Source organism: Lithobates pipiens, unplaced genomic scaffold, assembly GCF_037356315.1.
Source record: "Lithobates pipiens isolate NorthernLeopardFrog02 unplaced genomic scaffold, aLitPip1_a1.2 Scaffold_27, whole genome shotgun sequence".
NCBI lineage: Eukaryota > Metazoa > Chordata > Amphibia > Anura > Ranidae > Lithobates > Lithobates pipiens.
Genome location: NW_027507788.1, coordinates 211,035,047 through 211,058,491, shown reverse-complemented (window position 1 = coordinate 211,058,491; position 23,445 = coordinate 211,035,047). Strand labels below are relative to the sequence as shown.

The window sequence follows — 23,445 nt, the reverse complement described above, 5'->3', positions numbered from 1 at the left end:
TTTAGTCTACCAAAATCGAATGGGTTTAGTTAAAATGTAATGTGTTGTTTAAGCATTTCTCTAGAATTTCCAAACTCATTATATACTCATGGAGTAAAAAATCGAATAACGTCATTATTTCTGGTATTAAATGCTTAAGGACCACCTCCTGCACATATAGGTCGGCAGAATGGCACGGCTGGGCACAATCATGTACCTGTAAGTGGCTCTTTAAGTGCCCAGCCGTGGGTCGGGAGCGTGCCGCCGGCGTGGGGCGCTCCCGACCTGGTCCTGAGCTCCGTGACCGCGGGACCAGCGGACCCGATTGGGGTCACAGAGCTGAAGAACGAGGAGAGGTCTGTAAAAACAAACCTCTCCCCATGCTTCCTACTGTGGCTGTCACCGATCGTCTGTTCCCTGTTATAGGGAAAGACGATAAGTGACGTCACATGCCAGGCCCCGCCCTCTACAATAAAAAAAAAATAAAAAAAACACATAACGTCACACATAACCCCTACACTGCCCCCTAGTGGTTAACTCCTTCACTGCCAGTGTCATTTACACAGGAATCACTGCATTTAAATAGCACTGATTGCTGTATAAATGACAATGGTCCCAAAAATGTGCCAAAAATGTCCGATGTGTCCGCCATAATGTCGCAGTCACAATAAAAATTGCTGATCGCCGCCATTACTAGTAAAAAAAAAAATTTATAAAAATGCTATAAAACTATCCCCTATTTTGTAAACGTTATAACTTTTGCGCAAACCAATTAATAATCGGTAATTGCGATTTTTTTTTTACCAAAAAGATGTAGAAGAATACACATCGGCCTAAACTGAGGGAAAAAAATGTTTTTTTATATATTTTTTGGGGATATTTATTATAGCAAAAAGTACAAAATATTGAATTTTTTTCAAAATTGTCGCTCTATTTTTGTTTATAGCGCAAAAAAATAAAAACCACAGAGGTGATCAAATACCACCAAAAGAAAGCTCTATTTGTGGGAAAAAAAGGCCGCCAGTTTTGTTTGGGAGCCACGTCGCACGACCGCGCAATTGTCAGTTAAAGCGACGCAGTGCCGAATCGCAAAAAGCGGTCTGGTCTTTTGGCTGCAAATTGGTCCGGGGCTTAAGTGGTTAAAGTTTGAACATGCACTACAGAGACACAGATTTATCTGTTGTGATATGTACCGTATTTATCGGCGTATAACACGAACCCCAAGTTTAGGAGGAAATTTTAAGGAAAAAAACTTTTTACGGAAAAAAAAACTTACATTTAAATGCTCAAAATCAGCAGGGGATCAGCGTATAACATGATTTTCCCCTGATTTTAAGGGGGAAACAGTGCATGTTATACGCCGATAAATACAGTAAGTTTTAGTCGTACTTTAGTCACCCAAATTATTTTCATTGTATTTTAGTCAACAAAAATAGTGTTAATTTCATTAGCGAAAATATTTTCACCAATTTTTTTTGTAAAAAAAATTATAAAAATAAAAACCAACTGACACTGTCCTCTGCCCTACTGACCGCATTCACTACCCTATCGACACCTTACACTGCCCTACTAACACCAACCTCTGCCCCACTGACCACCACTGCCCTACAGACCCCCCCATTCACTGCATTAATGACCCTGTCCACTGCCCTATGGACCTCATCCACTGCCCTATGGACCCCCCGTTCACTGCCCTACTGACCACATCCACTGCCCTATGGACCCCCCGTTCACTGCCCTACTGACCACATCCACTGCCCTACAGACCTCGTCCACTGCCCTATGGACCCCCTGTTCACTGCCCTACTGACCCCGTCCACTGCCCTATGGGGACCCCCCCGTTCAGTGCCCTACTAACCCCATCCATTGCCCTAATGACCCCGTCCCCTGCCCTACTGACCCTGTCCACTGCCCTACTGACCCCGTCCACTGCCCTACTGACCCCGTCCACTGCCCTACGGGGACCCCCCGTTCAGTGCCCTACTGACCCCGTCCACTGCCCTATGGGGATCCCCCGTTCAGTGCCCTTCTAACCCCATCCACTGCCCTACTGACCACATCCACTGCCCTAATGACCCCGTCCACTGCCCTACTGACCCAATCCACTGCCCCAATAACCCCGTCCACTGCCCTAATGACCCCACCCACTTTCTTACTGCACCTGTCCACTGCCCCACTGACCCCATCCACTGCTCTACTAACTCCCCCCTCTGCCCTACTTACAACAACCTCTACCACTGTCCTACTGACCCTGCCCACTGCCCCACTGACCCCATCCACTGCTCTACTAACACCAACCTCTGCCCTACTTACAACAACCTCTACCACTGTCGTCAACTTAACCTCTACCCCCCGTTCACTGCCCCACTGACCCCATCCACTGCCCTTCTGACCCTATCCACTGCTCTACTGACCTCATCTGTCTTACTGACCCCATCCACTGCCCTACTGACCTCATCCGCTGCCCTACTGACCTCATCCACTGCTCTATTGAGCCCGTCCACTGCCCTACCGACCCCATCCACTGCCCTACCGATCCCGTCCACTGCCCTACTGACCCCATCCACTGCTCTACTGAGCCCCTCCATTGCCCTACTGACCCCATCCACTGGCCTACTGACCCCATCCACTGGGCTACTGACCCCATCCACTTTCTTACTGATTCTGTCCACTGCCCTACTGACCAACACCATCCACTGTTCTAACACACCCACCTCTGCCCTACTTACACCAGCCTCTACCACTGTCAGTAACTTAATTAACACTGCACTATCATGAAGGTAAATTTTGCATGCAATGAGCCCTTACAATTCAATAACAACAGAAACAGATCATTGATTAAGAGGCCTAGGTTGAATTCCTGCTTTCTGAGAGTTTACAAGCCTGTCCGAGATACAATACCCAGTGAAATTAAGATGCCATGAATTTCTTTGATGACGCCAGTGTACAGATCCTTCTGCCATCCTTCCAACAGCTCCCACTCCTTTTCCGAAAAATAAACCGCAACGTCTCTAAATATCACCTAAAACAATGAAAATGCAAGAATAATAATAATAATAATGCTTCTTGTTTTATAGAAACCGCAATTTAAATTTGTTTTAAAAAAATGCAATCGCAGCATGCATGGAGAGCAAGCAAAACAAAGCCCCCAGCCGCAACAACCTGTTTCAACTGAGACATGCCCTTTAAACTGCTTCTAAAGGCAAACGGTTTCTTACCTTAAAGAGGTGTTCCTATTATAAAAAAAAAAATTAAGTCAGCAGCTACAAATACTGCAGCTGCTGGCTTATAATAATCGGACACTTACCTGTCCCAGGGTCCAGCGATGCGGGGGATCGAACCCCCCGCTCGTCTCCCCCTCCGTTCGGCGGTAAACCAGCATTGTAACTGTGGGCACTCGGCTGCGGCTTCACAGCCGGGCACCCACTGCGCATGCGAAAGCAGCGCCACGTGCCGTGATTGGGCACGCAATCATCTGGGACCTGTCACAGATTATTGACAAGAGGGAGGGGGCAGAGCTGAGCCCTTCCTGCGCCGAGAAGAAGTGATGTCAAGAGCCCAGGCACTGAAGGAGGTAGACTACGAGGGACCCCCTAGCTACAGCCATTTAGAGGCGAGTAAAAAAAAAATTTCCAAATGTTTTTTTCTTATTTTTTTTTAGGCACATTCATGCATTTTTTTTTGGGGGGGTGGAACACCACTTTAATGCATTCTCTGCAATGAGGTAGAAAACCTTTGAAGGGCAGCCCCCACCCCCTTTCTACTTACCAGAGCTCAATCTGTTGTGGAAAAACCCACGATACGCTTTTGCGCTAATAAGTGCCAATTTCATCTAATGGTATAATGCACCTTACCTATCACTCTATTTCTAGGGTTGCGGGAAAACGAACACTGGGAGACACTGTGACAATACATATTAAATATTAGGGGTGCACCGAATGGGTTTTTTCGTACCGAAACCGATACCGAAAATGAAAAATACACTATGCTGAAAAGCAAAATTTATTTTTTTTTAAATATTTTTATACAGGAGATGGTCAGCGACTGCGGACATAGTACAGGAGATTGTCAGAGACTGGGGACATGGTACAGGAGATTGTCAGAGACTGAGGACATGGTACAGGAGATGGTCAGAGACTGGGGACACGGTACAGGAGATTGTCAGAGACTGGGGACATGGTACAGGAGATGGTCAGAGACTGGGGACGTAGTACAGGAGATGGTCAGAGACTGGGGACATGGTACAGGAGATTGTCAGAGACTGAGGACATGGTACAGGAGATGGTCAGAGACTGGGGACACGGTACAGGAGATTGTCAGAGACTGAGGACATGGTACAGGAGATGGTCAGAGACTGGGGACACGGTACAGGAGATTGTCAGAGACTGGGGACATGGTACAGGAGATGGTCAGAGACTGGGGACGTAGTACAGGAGATGGTCAGAGACTGGGGACATGGTACAGGAGATGGTCAGAGACTGGGGACACTATACAGGAGATTGTCAGAGACTGGGGACATGGTAAAGGAGATGGTCTGAGACTGCAGACATGGTACAGGAGATGGTCAGAGACCGCAGAGATGGTACAGGAGGTGGTCAGAGACTGAGGACATGGTACAGGAGATGGTCAGAGACTGAGGACATGGTACAGGAGATGGTCAGAGACTGAGGACATGGTACAGGAGATGGTCAGAGAGTCAGAGACTGGGAACATGGTACAGGAGGTGGTCAGAGACTGTGGACGATACAAGAGATCAATGTAGCCTCACCAGTGCCCGCCAGATGCAGCTAGCCAGTGTCCCCAGTGCAGCCAGCCAGTGTCCCCAGTATTGCAGCCAGCCAGTGTCCCCAGTATTGCAGCCAGCCATTGTCCCCAGTATTGCAGCCAGCCATTGTCCCTAGTATTGCAGCAAGCCATTGTCCCCAGTATTGCAGTCAGTGTCCCAGTATTGCAGCCTGTGTCCCCAGTAGTGTAGCCTGTGTCCCCAGTAGTGCAGCCTGTGTCCCCAGTAGTGCAGCCTGTGTCCCCAGTAGTGCAGCCTGTGTCCCCAGTAGTGCAGATAGCCTGTGAAGGGAAGAGAGAGGAGAGCTGCCACCTGGTTGATCAGAGCGCCGGGAACATCACAGCTTTCATTTCAATAGCTGTGTGTTCCCCGCTGCGCGCCGTCACATACAGCCCCTCCCTCTTGTCCGGGCACTTTGATAGACAGATCACCCGTCCAATCCTTGGACGCTCTAATCAACCAGGTGGCGGCGGCGGCTCTCCTTCCTTCTATGGTATAGGAAGCCCCGTGATAGGCGGCACCAGGGGCGGGCTGCGGAAACCTGCCCCCCGCCCCATTATCGGGCGTTTTTCTCTTTTGGGAAATTGCTGAAAAGGCCATTTTCAGGCCGATATGTTTCGGCGGCCGAAATTTCGGTGCATCCCTATTAAATACATCTTCATATAATTTACACAACAGATCTCGATCAAGTGATGTGCATGAGAGCAGCAGCTCTCTCAGCTTACTCCTTCCTCATTGGCTCTGAGACAGCAGCAGGAGCCATTGAGTCCCACTGTTGTCAAACACAGCCAGTGAACAGAGAGTGGGGCCACTGCTATTGTAAAGGTTTTTTTTTTTTCTTGATGCAGAGAATGCATTAAGGTAACAAAAAAAATTGCCTTCACAACCACTTTCATTTTGCAAAAATGTTGTTTTTCATCCAGGTACCAAAAGCAGGCACCTATAGACAGCCACACAAACCTACGGCAGCCTCTAAGGCAGTGATGGTGCACCCCCAGATGTTTTGGAACTACATTTCCCATGATGCTCCACTACACTGCAGAGTGCATGAGCATCATGGGAAATGTAGTTCCAAAACCTCTGAAGTGCCAAGGTTCACCATCACTGGTCTAATGCCCTGTACACACGGACGGAAAATGTGCGATCGGATCTAGTTGTCGGAAATTCCGATTGTGTGTGGGCTCCATCTGACTTTTTCCGTCTGAATTTCCGACACACAAAGTTTGAGATCTGGATCTAAAATTTTCTGACAACAAAATCCAATTGTTTAAATTCCGATCGTGTGTAGACAATTCCGACGCACAAAGTGCCACGCATGCTCAGAATAAATTAAGAGACGAAAGATATTGGCTACTGGCCTCTTTATAGTCCCGTCGTACGTGTTCTACGTCACCTCGTTCTGAGCGATCGGATTTTCTGACAACTTTGTGCGACCGTGTGTATGTAAGACGAGTTTGTGCCAAAATCCGTCGGAAAAAACTCGAGGGATTTTGTTGTCGGAATGTCCGACCGTGTGTACAGGGCATAAAGGTCTGGTTCACACCTATGCATTTTCCAGTTCTTTTTGCAGAAATGCACAACCGTTCATTTTAACATTTTTTCCTATGGTACACATTCACATCTATGCTTTTTTTCAGCCGCTGCGTTTTTGGGAAGGGTCAGTGACATTTTTAAAATGCAAAACTGTACTTTTATTTTATTTATTTTTTGTTTTTTTTGGTTGAATAGACTTCAATGGAGAAGCTGCAGAAAAGCATGTACAGGGGGCCCCCGACTTACGAACCACTCCTACTTACGAACCACTCCTACTTACGAACAGGGCGCCTCTGCCTTTCTGCGTGGACCACCTGCCGTTCTGCGCATTGCGCGGCTAGACGGAGCCTCGGAAAATGTCGTAAATGTCTGCAATTTCGCGCGCATTGCGCAGAACGGCATTCGACGGAACATTGGAAATAACCGTAATTGTCGTTCTGCGCATGCGCGGCCGATTTACGAACATTTTCGGATTGCAAACAGGAGGAAAGTCCATAACGGGTTCATAACCTGGGGAGCCCCTGTAGTGCGTTTTTGCCGTCATTTTACAGCAATTGTGCATTTTTTAATCTGTCCAACAACAAATTGGCCAAAAAAATGCATTAAAAAAAATGCAAATCGCATTTGTGAAAAAATAAATAAAAAATACGCAAAAACACAAAAGGCACTGCAGAAACGATCAAAAGCAAACTGCATAGGTGTGAACTGAGCGTTATACACGGCTGTTCTGCCAAACAAAGCTTCAGAACATCAGCAAGCAAGCGCACCCCTCATTACCGGCACTTTATACCTAACTGTATGTTTGTGTACAACAGAACTACCATATTTCATTTCTTACAGGTTTATAGCAACATGCACAGTAACTGAAGCTTGTTCGTTGTAAAAAAAAGGGAATAAGTAATCGTAAAAAGGGTTCCCGGTTTATAGACGGCTTTAATGTGAGCGCATGTAAACAGGCCGCTCCTTACAGATCTGCACTATTAAATAGCAAAGCATGGAGAAGGAATGCTGGAAAGACTTGTTACACCTTTTCTTGGTGCCGCACGTCTGCAGTACAAAGCGTTTACATTTTGCTTTTCTATAAAAGAAACACTTTTCATGGGATAAATCAGCCTCTCTTTACCCCAGAGGAACCCTTGAAAAAAAGGTTCAGATCTCAAGAAACCCCTACTAAAATTAATTATCGGAAGCCGGGGGGGGGGGGGAATGACCCATACACTGGTGGTGAGCAGTAAGGATGCCACCCTTATAGACCATTAAAAAAAATAAAAAATCTTTGGTGCCATGCTGCTGGCTCTGCCAAGTTGTGTTGGTCCTGGAACTATGCCGGCACAGTCACAGCTCAAGGAACCCCTAATAACTGCAAGAGGAACTCTAGGGTTCTACTGAACCCTGGTTGAAAATGGCTGATATAGACAAATTGTACCGCAACACTTGAAGACCAATTCATTCCTTTCAGTGTTTATTTTGTAGCTGGACCTTCCAATGACCAATCGGCTGACTGCTACAGTCCTGACAAGCCGTGTCATAATACATATACAGCTCACTTTACTTCTGATGGTCAGTGGGAAGAATGCTCCTTACATTGGTGGTCAGTGGGAAGAATGCTCCTCACAATGGGGGTCAGTGGGGAAGAATAATCCTTACATTGGGAGTCAATGGGAAGAATGCTCCTTACATTGGCGGTCAAAAATGATCCATACATTGGTTGTCAGTGAGAAGAATAATCCTCGCATTGGTGGTCATTGGGAAGAATTCTCCTTACATTGGTGATCAGTGAGAAGAATGATCCTCACAATGGGGATCAGTGGGAAGAGTGATCCTTACATTGGTGGTAAGTGGGAAGAATGCTCCTCACAATGGGGGTCAGTGGGAAGAATGTTCCTTACATTGGTGATCAGTGGGAAGAATGTCCCTTACATTGGTGATCAGTGGGAAGAATACTCCTCACAATGAGGGTCAGTGGGAAGAATGCTCCTTACATTGGCGGTCATTGAGAAAAATTATCCTTGCATTGGTTGTCAGTGAGAAGAATAATCCTTACATTGGTGGTCATTGGGAAGAATGCTCCTCCTTACAGATCGAAAAAAAGATCAATTGTGTCAGAGGGAACTTATCTGAGAGGCAGAAATTACTCATTGCTCAAGGAACCTCTAGCAACCTCTGGAGGAACCCTGGTTGAGCAAGGCTGGTCTACCATGACTCCCTCCATAGAAAATAAATCGTATCGTTAAAAATAAAAATAAAATTCCTCTGAGCAGATAATGTTACGATATTAAAATGAACAACAGTCCCACTGGATCAATTAATGATCGGGTGAGTTCTTAGTCACTCAATGGAACCTTCTCCATCACAGATGGTATGAAAAACGTCCCTGTGTTTGAATCAGATGAATTGCCAACTGACCAGAAATCAAAAACGGCCTTCATAAAAAGTGCAGAATATAAGTGTCTTAATCTACAATCTCAGGGACAGCATTCTACATCTCCGGCTCCTAGTAAACTGGTCCATTCATCCCCTTCAATGGCTCGTGTTCATGAATCAAAAGTAAAATAAAAGTGTAGGATTATTTGAAAAGCATAAGCTGGTAAACACCCGTGAAACACACTGTGCAAAATGTGTCCAGACGCCAACCACCACCCACATGCAGTGCGCACTCACCGCCAATAAACGCTGCCAGATAAATGTGCAGCACAAAGCGTTTCACATAAAAAAAGATACAGGCATCCATCCTCCGCTTTATAGATCTATCTTCTCACTCAGGGAAGTACGTACAGGGGTTGTGATGGCGACCCGTGCCTATGCTCTAGGGGGCCCGTGTGATCCGACCTCCCTTGTGCACCAGAATAGGGGGGGGGGCGGTGGCAGGTAGAGGAATTGATCCCTCTATGCAGCCGCTGAATGCTCGCTTTTCCTCCTGCAGGCATTCAGCGGTGGCAGGAGAGAAATGAAAAGATCGGTTCCTCTATAGGCCACCCCTGTCCTCTCTCCTGGTCCCCCCTGTGTGCTCTCTGCCAGCCCCCCTCCTCCCCCCCCCAGTGCTGCTGGGTTCCCCCCTCCCTTCTCCCACTGGCTGCTGCAGGGGATCTGTCAGGATGGAGAGGAGGGAAGGAGCCGGTAAACATGTAATTTACCAGCCCCTTCCTTGCCACGACTCTTTTTTTTTTTTTTTATTATTAATTTATAGCTGAGGCATAGTAAACTGTGTTTACTATGTTTCAGTTCATAAATGAATGGGAAACTCTGTACAGAGATTTTCCTGTCCATTCATTCTGTGCTGCTGAGACTGCAGAGATGGAGATTGAGCTGTCCTCAATCTGCTTTCTATGGCTTAAAGGCAAAAAAGCAGGAGGTCTGTTTAGCTCCCCGATATTTCACCAAAGCCCCAAGGAGGATCCTAAAAAAAATAAAAAATTGTAATAAAAAATAAAATTGTAAAAATAAAAAAAAATAATAAAATAGTAAACAAATTAAAAAAAAACGACTGACACCAGTGGCGGAACTACTTGGTTCCCAAAGGTCGCACTTGCGACTGGGCCCTGGCATTCCACCACCGTGGGGGGGATCCCAAGACAGCAGGAAGAGGGCCCGCTGCGGGACCATAATAAAGGGTCCTATGATGGCAGTAAAGCCCCCCTAGATCACCAGAAAGGGCCCCCCGGCCAGAGGGCCCTTCATGGTTTCTTGCACTGGGGCCCTGAAGGTTCTAGTTATGCATCTGTTCTCACTCTACTTCTCTCATCCACAGTGATTCGCTCTTTACGCTTTTCAAATAATACAATTCATGAGCACGAGCCATTGAAGGGGATGTCAGGATGGAGAGGAGGGAAGGAGCCGGTAAACATGTAATTTACCAGCCCCTTCCTTGCCACGACTCTTTTTTTTTTTTTCTTAATTTATAGCTGAGGCATAGTAAACTGTGTTTACTGTGTTTCAGTTCATAAATGAATGGGAAACTCTGTACAGAGATATTCCTGTCCATTCATTCTGTGCTGCTGAGACTGCAGAGATGGAGATTGAGCTGTCCTCAATCTGCTTTCTATGGCTTAAAAGCAAAACAGCAGGAGGTCTGTTTAGCCCCCCGATATTTCACCAAAGCCCCAAGGAGGGCCCTAAAAAATTTTTTTTTATAAAAAATAAAATTGTAAAAAAAATAAATAATAATAATAAAATAGTAAACAAACTAATAAAAAAACGACTGACACCAGTGGCGGAACTACTGGGGTCCCAAAGGCAGCACTTGCGTCTGGGCCCTGGCATTCCACCACAGTGGGGGGGGGGGCCCCAAGACAGCAGGAAGAGGGCCCGCTGCAAGACCATAATAAAGGGTCCTATGATGGCAGTAAAGCCCCCCTAGATCACCAGAAAGGGCCCCGGGCCAGGGGGCCCTTCATGGTTTCTTGCACTGGGGCCCTGAAGGTTCTAGATATGCATCTGTTCTCACTCTACTTCTCTCATCCACAGTGCTTCGCTCTTTACGCTTTTCAAATAATACGATTCATGAGCACGAGCCATTGAAGGGGATGAATGGACCGGTCTAATAGGAGCCGGAGATGTAGAATCCCTGAGATTGTAGCTAAAGGCGCTTTTGCTGCACTTTTTATGAAGGCAGTTTTTGACTTTTAGTGAGTTGGCAATTCATCTGATTCAAACACAGGGACGTTCTGTGATGGAGAAGGTTCCATTGAGTGACTAAGAACTGACCCGATCATTACAGCGGACTTTAATAGAACCAGTGGGGCTATTGTTCATGTTAATATTGTAACATTGTATGCGCAGAGGAGTCTTATTTTTATATTGCTGCAATTTATTTTTATTGTTCATTATAAGGGTTTGTATTTTGCCTTTATTGCAAGCAGCTCACAGTTGTAGCGCTGGCTTGTTTATATTTTTCTCTTTTACATGCTACATGGTGCCTGCACAGTCATTTTTATCCAATCCTTCTCTATGCAGCTGGGATGCCAGGAATTGACTGCATACCGGGAACCAAGATTTCCACTCCAGTTGGACAGCTGGGCGGGATGTGCTCAGCCCATACACACCATACCCCAGTCAATGCTTTTATTCACAGATTAGAAAAGTGCTGGATATTCCAGGGCATCTCATGGGCTGACAACACTCTCTCTGTGACACCATAAATCCTATGTAGGGTTGTCAGCCCCGCCCAGTTATCTGAAATCCCAAGCAGTGCTGTAATTTCTGCTTGAGTCCTCATATGGTGGACTAAAAAACATCCCCCTTATGTTATGGGGATAAGAAGGCGGAAGGCATACTATAGTCTAGAAAAGGGGGTCTCCAAACTTTATAAAAAAAATGTATTGTCCTTCAAATTTTAGGGGGGCCGGACTGAGGCCTGTGGAGGTAGAAAAAGCCCTGGCAACAGTGGCCTCAACTTGATGGTCAGCTGGCGCAAAATAATTACATAGCACCTGTGGTCAGGAGGATGGAGAGCAGTGGCGGCTGGTGCTCAAATTTTTTGGAGGGGAGCAAACAAACTGAAAAATTCTGAAAAAAAAAAACCCTATCAATTGCAGACTTACTGTACCATCAATCGCACCCACTGTGCCATCAAACGCAGCCACTGTGCCATAAAACGCAGCCACTGTGCCATAAAACGCAGCCACTGTGCCATAAAACGCAGCCACTGTGCCATAAAACGCAGCCACTGTGCCCATCAAACGCAGCCACTGTGCCCATCAAACGCAGCCACTGTAGCAATCAAACACAGCCACTGTGCCATATCAGATGCTCCCACTGTGCCCCATCAAATACCACTAATGTGCCCATCCTATGCAGCCACTGTGCCCCATCATATGTAGCCACTGTGCCCATCAAATGCAGCATCACTGTGCCCCATCAAACGCAGCCACTGTGCCCCATCAAACGCAGCCATTGTGCCCACTGTCTGTACTTATCCTGTCTCGGTGGCGGTGGGACAGCTCCTCAATATCTTCTACCGTCCTATCTTCCCATCCTCTGCTATGATTGGACGCCTGAGAGTCATCCAATCATAGCGCCTGTCCTTTCAGCCAATCAGGTGACGGCTAACAGATCCGAGTACCTGATTGGCGGAGAGGTGGTTTAGTGTTAGGAAAGCGAATATTCATTCTCTTTTCTAACGCAGCTGAGTGACGGCGCTTGCAGGTCACTTTTTGTGACGCCTATTAGAGACTATAACTCTAATCAGGTGCTTAAAAAAAAAAAACGACCCTGCCGCTGTAATTCAGGCCCCTGGCCCCCGAAAATGGAGCCTGAATGGGGGTGGCAGTGCATGAATCTATCTACTGGTGCTAGAGGGGTGGCTGGAGAGAAGGGGCAGCGCCCTTCGCCCTTACGGACGCACCGCCACTGGAAAGTGGGGAAAAAATAGTGCCCCATCATTGGTGTCAGTGGGAGGAATAGTGCCCCATCATTGGTGTCAGTAGGAGGAATAGTGTCCCATCGGTGGTCTCAGTGGGAGGAATAGTGCCCAATCATTGGTGTCAGTGGGAGGAATAGTGCCCAATCATTGGTGTCAGTGGGAGGAATAGTGCCCAATCATTGGTGTCAGTGGGAGGAATAGTGTCCCATCATTGCTGTTAGTGGGAGGAATAGTGCTCAATCGGTCTCAGTGGGAGGAATAGTGCCCCATTATTTGTATCAGCGAGAGGACTAGTGCCCCATCATTGATGTTATTTAGAAGAATTGTCCCCCGTCATTGGTGTCAGTGGAAGAAATTATGCCCCACTGTTGGTGTCCGTAGGAGTAGTGCCTCATATCAGTGGGAGAAATGGTGCATCAAGGGCCAGATAAAGGCAAGCAAAGGGCCACATCTGGCCCGTGAGCCACAGTTTGAAGACCACTGGTCTAGCATTTCAGAACACATTGCCCAGGCATGCGCTTTAACTTTCATCCAGTTTATTAGATGAAGATTTGCAGCTTACCGTAGGAGACACATGGCCAGCCATGTCGCTTTCTGCTCCTTCTACTTTTTGGCCGAAGAGCAAGAGCAAATCTGCAAGTCTATGTGAGGATCGGAGCGACGTCCAACAATGGACAATTCTCACTAAAGCCTGGAGAGAGAGAGAGAAAGAAAAAAAAAGAAAATGTTATAGTTTATCATACAACATGTCAGATGCCTGCAGGTTACTTTTCTTGAGTCGTGTATCAGGTGAGTAAAGCAGCCCATAGATGATTTGATTTTCTTCCCTTCCACCACAGGTTGCAGGTAAGAAAAAGCGCTTGATTCCCCCATCAATGCAGCCAGTGCCCATGGGGGAAAGCCTCCACAGCACTGTTGTGTTCTGCTGGTGGGGAAGGTTTATGGGGAGCCCTCCCTGCTGGCACAACACAATGGTCACTGGCAATAATCGCATGTAAAAAATCTGACAGCTGGTTGCACCCAAGTCAAATTGATGGATCGACTTGTGTACAACCAGCCTGCCCATAGATGGATCAAATCTCGGCCAGTCCCTGCTTAACCAGACAAATTTATGACCAATTTAAAAGCGTCGTGCCATGGGTTAGGTTGCGGGTCAAAGCTTAGCTGGTAATACATGGCCTCGATTTTCATCCAAAATTCTAACCTTGGTGGCCCTCTCGGCACCACAAAAATTCAAAGTCTAAGAAGCCTGGTGGAAAAAGCATGCAAATGCAGCCACTTTCCGGCAGTTCCATTGGGTGCAGGGGCTGCCTGAATACAACAACCAGCATGAAGCCGACAGTAATATGGATCTGGGAATCGTCTGATTTCTCTCGTTTAACCCGCAGGCATGAAAAGAGAAACTCAATCATGTATAGCTAGACTAAGGGGCCTAAAAGATAAATCCACCATCACTTACGTGGCCTCCTAGATGCATCTCTCAATGCTTCAATCCTCACCTTGGGGGGGGGGGGCTGGGATACAGCCATTTATGTCAGCCCCCCCGTTGTGGAAAACATCCTGATTCTAAAGTGCAATTACTGAACTCCTACAAGAAGGATTTTAGAAGCCGGGCCCAAGAAAAGAGAGGTGACGTATAACTCCTAACACTCATGCACAATGAATTTTCATAGAGGCACTGTGTCTGTTCACACATAGGAGTGCGAAGGTGTGAATTCTGCTTTGCATTCGACTTCAGAAAATGAATAGAGTGAAACTTTCACTGAAAACTTAATCAGAAACATTTCTTAGATGCAGTTTTTGTCTTTTATGAGAACGTTAACCTGTTGCTGACTGTGACGAGAGTCACTTTGGGTGGGGGGCTTGTGGAACTCAGCTTACCTTGGAGAGCACTGGAATCTCCTTGTCCAGCTCCTCCGGCCCCTCCTGTGTGTTAGTTACCCTGTGCCCCTAATAGACACAGGGTGACCAACACATAGGAGGGATCGGGGGAGCTGGACAAGGAGATTCCAGTGCTCTCCAAGGTAAGCTGAGTTCCACAAGCCCCCCACCCAGTCTGACCAAGAACCCCAGTCTGATCTGCACTAGTCAGGCTCGCAGTACAACCACACTGGAATATAATATTATATATATATATATATATATATATATATATATATATATATATATATATATATATATATATATATATATATATATTGTATATTGTCTCATATACTGTTGTAGACTCTTTACTAGATCGTTTGAGGTGTGGCTCTATCCGATTGTTCCATGGTTTGTGTCTGCCTTGGGAGCAATCTATTATGGCATGTATGTCTTCTCTGTGGATTAGCTGGGGGGGGGGGGGGGTTTCTGCAGCAGCCCCTCCCAAAGACAGTCTACTGATGAGACGTTTGAACAAACCTTGGTCATGCTACTGGTAGAGGTCAAGTCTACCCAGCCCTGTTTCTTTATGCAAAGAAGGGGGGATTGTCCCTTGAGTGGATATCTGTATGCCTTTGTTCAAAGAAACAGTTCATGTTCCAGTTCAGCAGCCAAAACGAGTACTGCCTAGTTCTTGGTTGCTGTAATATCGAATATCTATATTCAGACTGAAGGAAGTGGTATGACAGAAGCACTCAAGCGGAGTGTGGGACGTTCCGTTACACTGACCGCCCCACGTACATCTACTGCGGGGCGGTGGCTCCTGTGCGCAGAATAACGTAAGGTACGTCTTCTGCACTTCCAGTAGGAGTGCACGTGCGCCGCCGGTCACCCGCTCCCGCTGTGATTGAACACAGCGGGAGGCAACTAGCGGTTCTGCCAATCATTCGGGACACAGGCAAGACGGCGGTCTGCCTATGTAAACAAGGCAGATTACCGTTCTGACAAGGGAAGGAATGGATCCTGTGTTCCTACAAAGCAGGAACATGGATCTCTGCCTTTCCACAGTTAAAGCACCTCCCCCATACAGTTCGCAAGCACTCCCTAGGAATATATTTAACCCTTTGATCACCCCTGTTCATCTCTTCCCTGCCAGTGTCATTAGTACAGTGATAGCGCATATTTTTAGCAATGATCACTATAATAATATCACTGGTCCCCCAAAGTGTCACTTAAGTGTCCAGTTTGTTCACGACAATGTCGCAATGCCGCGATAAGTTGCTGATTGCCGCCATTAGGCTCCATGCACACTGGGCTTAAAAAAACAGCCATATAGAGCATTTTTTGTGCTAAGTCTAGACGAGTTTAGGAGAGTTTTTACGTTTTTTCTGGCAGTGAGCTCCAAACAGAAACACGAACCAGGAGGTTTTTTTTTTTTCCCTGCCTATAAACATTGGACTCAAAATATGCCTGTAAACGTCGTAAGGTGCATGGACATAAAGGATAACATTGAGCGGCTTCTACAGACAGAACTACAGGAAACCTATCCCACACCCACTTAACAACTGTCCCTGAGCCACCCCCCATCAAATCATTCCCCCGCATCTATTACTTTTTGTACCACCACCTCCTCCCTTTAGAATGTAAGCTCTACGAGCCGGGCCCTCCTGTCCCTTCTGTATTAAACTGTACCCGCCCCCCCCCCCTACATTTTAAAGTGCTGCGTAAGCTGTTGGCGCTATATAAATCCTGTATTAGGCCCCTTTCACACTGGGGTGGGAGCGGCGATGGCAGGGCGGCAAATTTAAAGGGACGTACATGTACGCCCATTTGCCTACCCGTGCCATTCTGCCGACGTACATCGGCGTGCGCTGGTCGGGAACCGGTTAACCAATTCGGCTGAAGAGCATTTTATTTTGTCACATTTCATTTTTGGTAATAAAATTTATTAAACGCCCAGAATATTGTATATTTTCTGAAAGCAGAGGCCCTGTAGAATAAAAAAAGTTATATTTGAAAATTTTTATGTCAACTTTTTTATTAAACTAAATTTTTCAGGAAAAAAATATAATAAAATTAATTTTAGTGCAAAAAAAACAAAACAAAAAAACACACCATATAATACTTATCGTCATTTTAGCGGTGGTATTCGGCCACTAGCGGGGTGGTTTTAACCCCTGCTAGCAGCCGAAAAAAGGGTTAAAACCACCCGCGGTATAGCCGCGCTGCCTCGTTGATTTCAATGGGTAGGAGCGGCTTAGGAGTGGTGAATACACCGCTCCTTCACCACTCCAAAGATGCAGCTAGCAGGACTTTTTTCACCGTCCTGCTAGCGCACCGCTCCAGTGTGAAAGCCCTCCGGCTTTCACACTGGTGTGAAAGGGGCCAGTTTTTTTTCAGTTGCCATTTTTAGCGCTGTAGTGCCTGAAAAACGCCGGCAGTGTGAAAGGAGCCTAATAATAATAATTTTCTTTGGAAGAATAAATCACCTCTAACGTTGGGTGTCCTACGTGTGTGGATGTTGCTGCAATATGTAAAACTATCAGAATAAACATTTTAGAATGGGGTGCCTCAGGACTGCCCATCATTTTTGGAGGGTGTTTGAGATTGTCCATAATTGTAACGGGTGCCTTGACTGAAAGACGGTTGAGAAACAATGGGTCCAGCTTCGTCCATCCCTTGGACCACGATTGAGTCCTCTGTTTCTCCCCCATGGGAGATCCAGGGGGTAAGAGCCAAGCCATTCGCCTGACCTGCCGGATTTGTGCTCTTCACCATCCAGGTGAGTTTCCTTTTATGCTCCCGTTGCTCATCATACTGCTCTCCTACCTGCCTGTGCACGTGCAAAGTTTTTATCAATAAATGTTTTTCTTTCAATGGATTTGCCCTGGTCTCTGTCTGGTACTGCGCCCCCAACCCCCCACCCCCCAACCCCTTGTTAGCATGTGTTTTGGACACAAGCAATGCCTTGGGGGGAGGTGGGTGCATGTTCTCCAGAGCTCTACCTGGTAAATAGGTGGCTGGTAGTGCCCTCCCTTTCCTTTGATGTACTTTAAGCCCACTTTGAAATGACAGGACTTGTTGGAGCTCATTTTCCAGCACAAAGGACGCGCATCATAATGCAACAAAGCGAAAAGGCCGGGCCTTTGATGGGGATAACACATCAGAGGTTTGTTTCAATGGAATTCCTACCTCCACAACCGGCAAACATGGTATGTTCATCAAATACTGCCAGATGACACAACGTAAGCTCTTTATATATGATTAAAGGACTCTTAACCACTTAAGGACCGGGCTTCTTTTTTTCAGATGTGTTGTTTACAAGTTAAAAACTGTTTTTTTTTTTGCTAGAAAATTACTTAGAACCCCCAAATATTATACTTTTTTTTTTTTTTTTAACATCCTGGAGAATAAAAAATGGCGGTCATTGCAATACTTTCTGTCAGACCATATTTGCGCAGCCGTCTTACAAGAACACTTTTTTGAGCAAAAAAATATATACTTTTTTTAATTAAAAAATAAAACAACAGTAAAGTTAGCCCGATTTTTTTTTTTTTTAATATATTGTGAAAGATAATGTTACGCCGAGTAAATTGATACCCAACATGTCGCGCTTCAAAATTGCGCCCCGCTCGTGGAACGGCGACAAACTTTTACGCTTAAAAAAATCCCCATAGGAGACGTTTAATCACTTAAGCCCCCCGGACCATTTTGCTGGCCGAAGACCGGAGTACTTTTTGCGATTCAGCACGGTGTCGCTTTAACTGACAATTGCGCGGTCGTGCGACGTGGCTCCCAAACAAAATTGCTGTCCTTTTTTCCCCCACAAATAGAGCTTTCATTTGGTGGTATTTGATCACCTCTGCAGTTTTTATTTTTTGAGCTATAAACAAAAGAAGAGCAACAATTTTGAAAAAAAAATACGTTATTTTTTTTTACATTTAGCTATAATAAATACCCCCCAAAAATATATAAAAAAAATATTTTGTTCCTCACTTTAGACCAATACGTATTCTTCTACATATTTTTGGTAAAAAAAAACAAAAAAAAACGCAATAAGCGTTTATTGATTGGTTTGCACAAAAGTTATAGCGTTTACAAAATAGGGGATAGTTTTATGGCATTTTTATTAATATTTTTTTTACTAGTAATGGCGGCGATCAGCAACCCATTTTTGTCCTTCTTCTTTCAAGGTTTTACTGTATTTTGAAACCCTGCAACACTGTTTGATGTTGAATTTTGAAAGCAGCGACAAGCCGGTGTTCTGTCAGATTAGCAAACAATCTACCGTGACAGAGTGTGGGGTGTACCAAGATGGCCGTCGTAGGCTTATGACTGCGGGGTTTACGGTATTCTGTCAGATTAGTAATCTTGTCATATCAGTCAGCGGAACATCAAAACTGTCTCAGGGGTTTCAAAATACTGTATTTAAGTATATAATCTCTCTTTAATTCTAAAATGAGTCTGAAATGTAAGACTTGGCTGAGTGTAACAAGATGCCCGCTGCTGCCTTCTGACTGCAGGTGTTCTGTCAGATCAGCAAACCTGGAACGCATGCGCAGTAAGTATTTTTGGTAAGTCAGCTGACGGAACGCCACTTTGGTCAGCTGATCTGACAGGTTGGCTATTTCTACAGAACATCGGAAGTCAGTGTTCTATCATGTTCCACTGGCTGATATGTAGGGGTGCAACGGATCATCACCGATCCGTGATCCGAATGGGTCACCCTGTTCGGATCGGCACGCGCCGCGATCTGCGGTCTCGGCCTTAGGAAAGGCCGCGGCTTCGGCCTAGTTCCAGAGCGGCGGCCATCTTGGTGCACCCGTCGGACGTTTACAATGTGATCGCTCCGTCAAATCGCTTCCGTTACATATTCTGATGGGTAGCGGCTTTCTGACAGGACACCGTCTGAACAAAACCAACACAAGCTGCTATGATGGGCATTACTGGTAACTTCTGTGGGAATGCCAAAACATTCGAACAGCGATTTATTTTTATTTTTATTTTTTTACTAGATCCCTAATTATTGAAAGAAGGATAAGAATGACATCTCTGTAGAACGCACCTTCGAAGCCAAGTCAACAATGGCAGCTCCCATACCTCTGACCTGACAGGTGACTACTTCACTCTACCAGTTCCTGGGACAAGGATCAGGGAGCAGTTTTCTGTACAGCTCTATGTAAAGGATTTAAAGGGGTTGTAAAGGTAATTTTTTTTTTTTTTTTTTAAATAACAAACATGTTATACTTACCTCCACTGTGCAGCTCGTTTTGCACGGAGTGGCCCCAAACCTGGTCTTCTGGGGTCCCTCTGCGGATGTCTCGGCTTCCCCCCCCTGCAAGGACTTCTCACCTTCATGCGAGCTCCTTCGCATGGTGAGGAGTGGTTGCGGGCGCGCTCCCGTGATACAGCCGGCGGCCATAGCCGCTCACTTTATCACTCAGCCCTGCGTCATTGGATGTGATTGACAGCAGCGCGAGCCAATGGCTGCGCTGCTTTCAATCCATCCACTGTAACTAATCAATGGCCAGACTGAGAAGGTGAAGAGGATGTCGGGGGCGAGCGCGGGACTTTCGAGGGGTCAGGTAAGTAAAATGGGGGGGGTGCTGGGGGGAGGGGGCCAGTATTGTTGGATGTTTTTTCACCTTAATGCATAGAATGCATCAAGGTAAAAAATACTTTTACCTTTACAACCCCTTTAAAGATTACACCGGATTCCACAAATGTAATATCTCTGCAGGAAGTATCTGGGGAGATCTGGATGATTTCCCGTGAAACAAAGCCGTCCATACCCAGGTCCAGTGTTTACCCTCCCCGCGTCTATTTGTGTTATATACACCGATTGTTTTGTGTTCCCGAGTGGATCTTCCGCGGCGAGAGCAGAAATTATAGTAATTATGTTATTTTTGTTTTATTCACTAGAGGACGTTTTTTTTTCCTATTGAACTTTTTTCAGCCTATTACATTTTACGGATGTAAATACAGGCCGGCGAATGGCAAACACCTGGTGCTGGCCAAGAAGACATCTGTCACCAAACTTCAACACTGGGAGCAAATCGATCGTACGAGTCTCAGGGGAACCCAGAGATCCCATCAGGTCTAATACTCCCTATGATTAACCACTTGCCGACCAGCACACGCCGATGTACGTCGACAGAATGGCACGGGCAGGCAAATGGGCGTACATGTACGTCCCTTTAAATTTGCCGCCCTGCCATCGGCGCGTTCCCGCGCTGGTCGGGACCCCCGTGAGTCCGGTCGCGGGACCCCGCGGACTCGAACGCCGCGGGCATCCCTGCGATCGTCTCATGGGACGGCTGAATGGAGGAAATGCCGTTGTAAACAACATTTCTCCATTCTGCCTAGCAACTAGTGACGCTGATCTCTGCTCCATGTGATTGGAGCAGAGATCAGTGTTCACTAAATGAAAGCCCAACCCCCCCCACAGTTAGTAACACGCCCCTAGGAACACTTAACCCCTACACTGCCACCCATTGGTTAACCCCTTCACTGCCAGTGTCATTTACACCGGAATCACTGCATTTATATAGCAGTGATTACTGTATAAATGACAATGGTCCCAAAAAGGTGTCAAAAATATCCGATGGGTCCCCCACAATGTCGCAGTCACAATAAAAATCGCTGATCGCCGCCATTACTAGTAAAAAAAAAAATAATAAAAATTCATTAATAAAAATGCTATAAAACTATCCCTATTTTGTAAACGCTATAACTTTTGCGCAAACCAATCAATAATCGCTTATTGCGATTTTTTTTTTACCAAAAATATGTAGAAGAATACGTATCGGCCTAAACTGAGGGAAAAAAATGTTTTTTTAGATATTTTTGGGGGATATTTATTATAACAAAAAGTAAAAAATAATGCGTTTTTTTCAAAATTGTCTCTCTATTCTTGTTTATAGCGCAAAAAATAAAAACCGCAGAGGTGATCAAATACCACCAAAAGAAAGCTCTATTTGTGGGAAAAAAAGGACGTCAATTTTGTTTGGGAGCCACGTCGCACGACCGCGCAATTGTCAGTTAAATCGACGCAGTGCCCGAATCGCAAAAAGTGGTCTGGTCTTTGACCAGCAAATTGGTCCGGTCTGAAAGTGGTTAAAGTGGTTCTAAAGGCAAAAGGTTTTTTTTTATTTTACCTTACTGCATTCTCAGCATTAAAGTGATACTAAAACTTTTTTATTTTTTTTTATTTTAACCACTGAGCTTTTTTCTGAGATTTGTTGTCTTACAAGTTAATATTTATTTAATTTTTTTTTGCTAGAAAATTACTTAGAACCCCCAAACATTATATATATTTTTATCTAACACCCTTGAGAATAAAATGGCGGTCGTTGCAATACTTTGTCACACCGTATTTCCGCAGCGGTCTTACAAGGGCACTTTTTTTTTTTGGAAACAATACACTTTTTTTGAATTAAAAAATAAGATAACAGTAAAGTTAGCCCAATTTTTTTTTTTTTTTTTTTTAATTGTGAAAGATAATGTTACGCCGAGTAAATTGGTACCCAACATGTCACTCTTCAAAATTGCACCTGCTCGTGGAATGGCGACAAACTTTTACCCCTAAAAATCTCCATAGGAGAAGTTTAAAAAAATTCTACAGGTTGCATGTTTTGAGTTACAGAGGTGGTCTAGGGGCTAGAACTATTGCTCTCACTCTAACGATCACGGCGATACCTCACATGTGTGGTTTGAAAACCGTTTTCATATGCGGGCGCTGCTCACGTATGTGTTTGCTTCTGCACGCGAGCTCAATTTTTTTTTTTTCCTCATTTATTTTACCTTTTATTTTTACACTGTTCTTTAACCACTTTCAGACCGGACCAATTTGCTGGTCAAAGACCAGACCACTTTTTCCGATTCGGCACGCGGTCGTGCGACGTGGCTCCCAAACAAAATTGACGTCCTTTTTTTTCCCCACAAATAGAGCTTTCTTTTGGTGGTATTTGATCACCCCTGCGGTTTTAATTTTTTGCGCTATAAACAAAAATAGAGCGACAATTTTGAAAAAAACGCATTATTTTTTACTTTTTGTTATAATAAATATCCCCCCAAAAATATATAAAAAAACATTTTTTTCCCTCAGTTTAGGCCGATACGTATTCTTCTACATATTTTTGGTAAAAAAAATCACAATAAGCGATTATTGATTGGTTTGCGCAAAAGTTATAGCGTTTACAAAATAGGGATAGTTTTATATCATTTTTATTATTAACTTTTTATTATTTTTTTTTTTACTAGTAATGGCGGCGATCAGCGATTTTTATTGTGACTGCGACATTGTGGGGGACCCATCGGATATTTTTGACACCTTTTTGGGACCATTGTCATTTATACAGTAATCACTGCTATATAAATGCAGTGATTCCAGTGTAAATGACACTGGCAGTGAAGGGGTTAACCAATGGGTGGCAGTGTAGGGGTTAAGTGTTCCTAGGGGTGTGTTACTAACTGTGGGGGGGTTGGGCTTTCATTTTGTGAACACTGATCTCTGCTACAATCACATGGAGCAGAGATCAGCATCACTAGTTGCTAGGCAGAATGGAGAAATGTTGTTTACACAGCATTTCCTCCATTCGGCCTCTCCGTGAGACGATCGCGGGGATGCCCGCGGCGATCGAGTCCGCGGGTCCCGCGACCGGACTCACGGGGGTCCCGACCAGCGCGGGAGCGCGCCGGCGGCGGCGCGCTCCCGATGGCAGGGCGGCATCGAATATTGGACGTACCTGTATGCCAATATGCCTGCCCGTGACATTCTGTCGACGTACATCGTCGTGCGCTGGTCGGGAAGTGGTTAAAAAAAATAAAATAAAAATGTCACTTTTATTCCTATCACAAGGAATGTAAACATCCCTTGTAATAGAAAAAAGCATGACAGGTCCTCTTAAATGTGAGATCTGGGGTC

The 23,445-nt window shown here is 45.4% G+C and overlaps 1 protein-coding gene across 1 annotated transcript in view; it reads right to left on the bottom strand.

The window, feature by feature from the left end:
* Window positions 1-23,445, bottom strand: part of LOC143934525 (uncharacterized) — a 72,720-nt gene that overhangs the window by 23,674 nt on the left and 25,601 nt on the right. The window contains exons 2-3 of the mRNA XM_077458212.1: window positions 13,219-13,347; window positions 2,881-3,001 (exon numbers count right to left, since the gene is read on the bottom strand). Coding sequence (XP_077314338.1) covers window positions 2,881-3,001; window positions 13,219-13,242 — 145 coding nt within the window. The 5' untranslated portion in view covers window positions 13,243-13,347. The remainder of the gene's footprint in view (window positions 1-2,880; window positions 3,002-13,218; window positions 13,348-23,445) is intronic.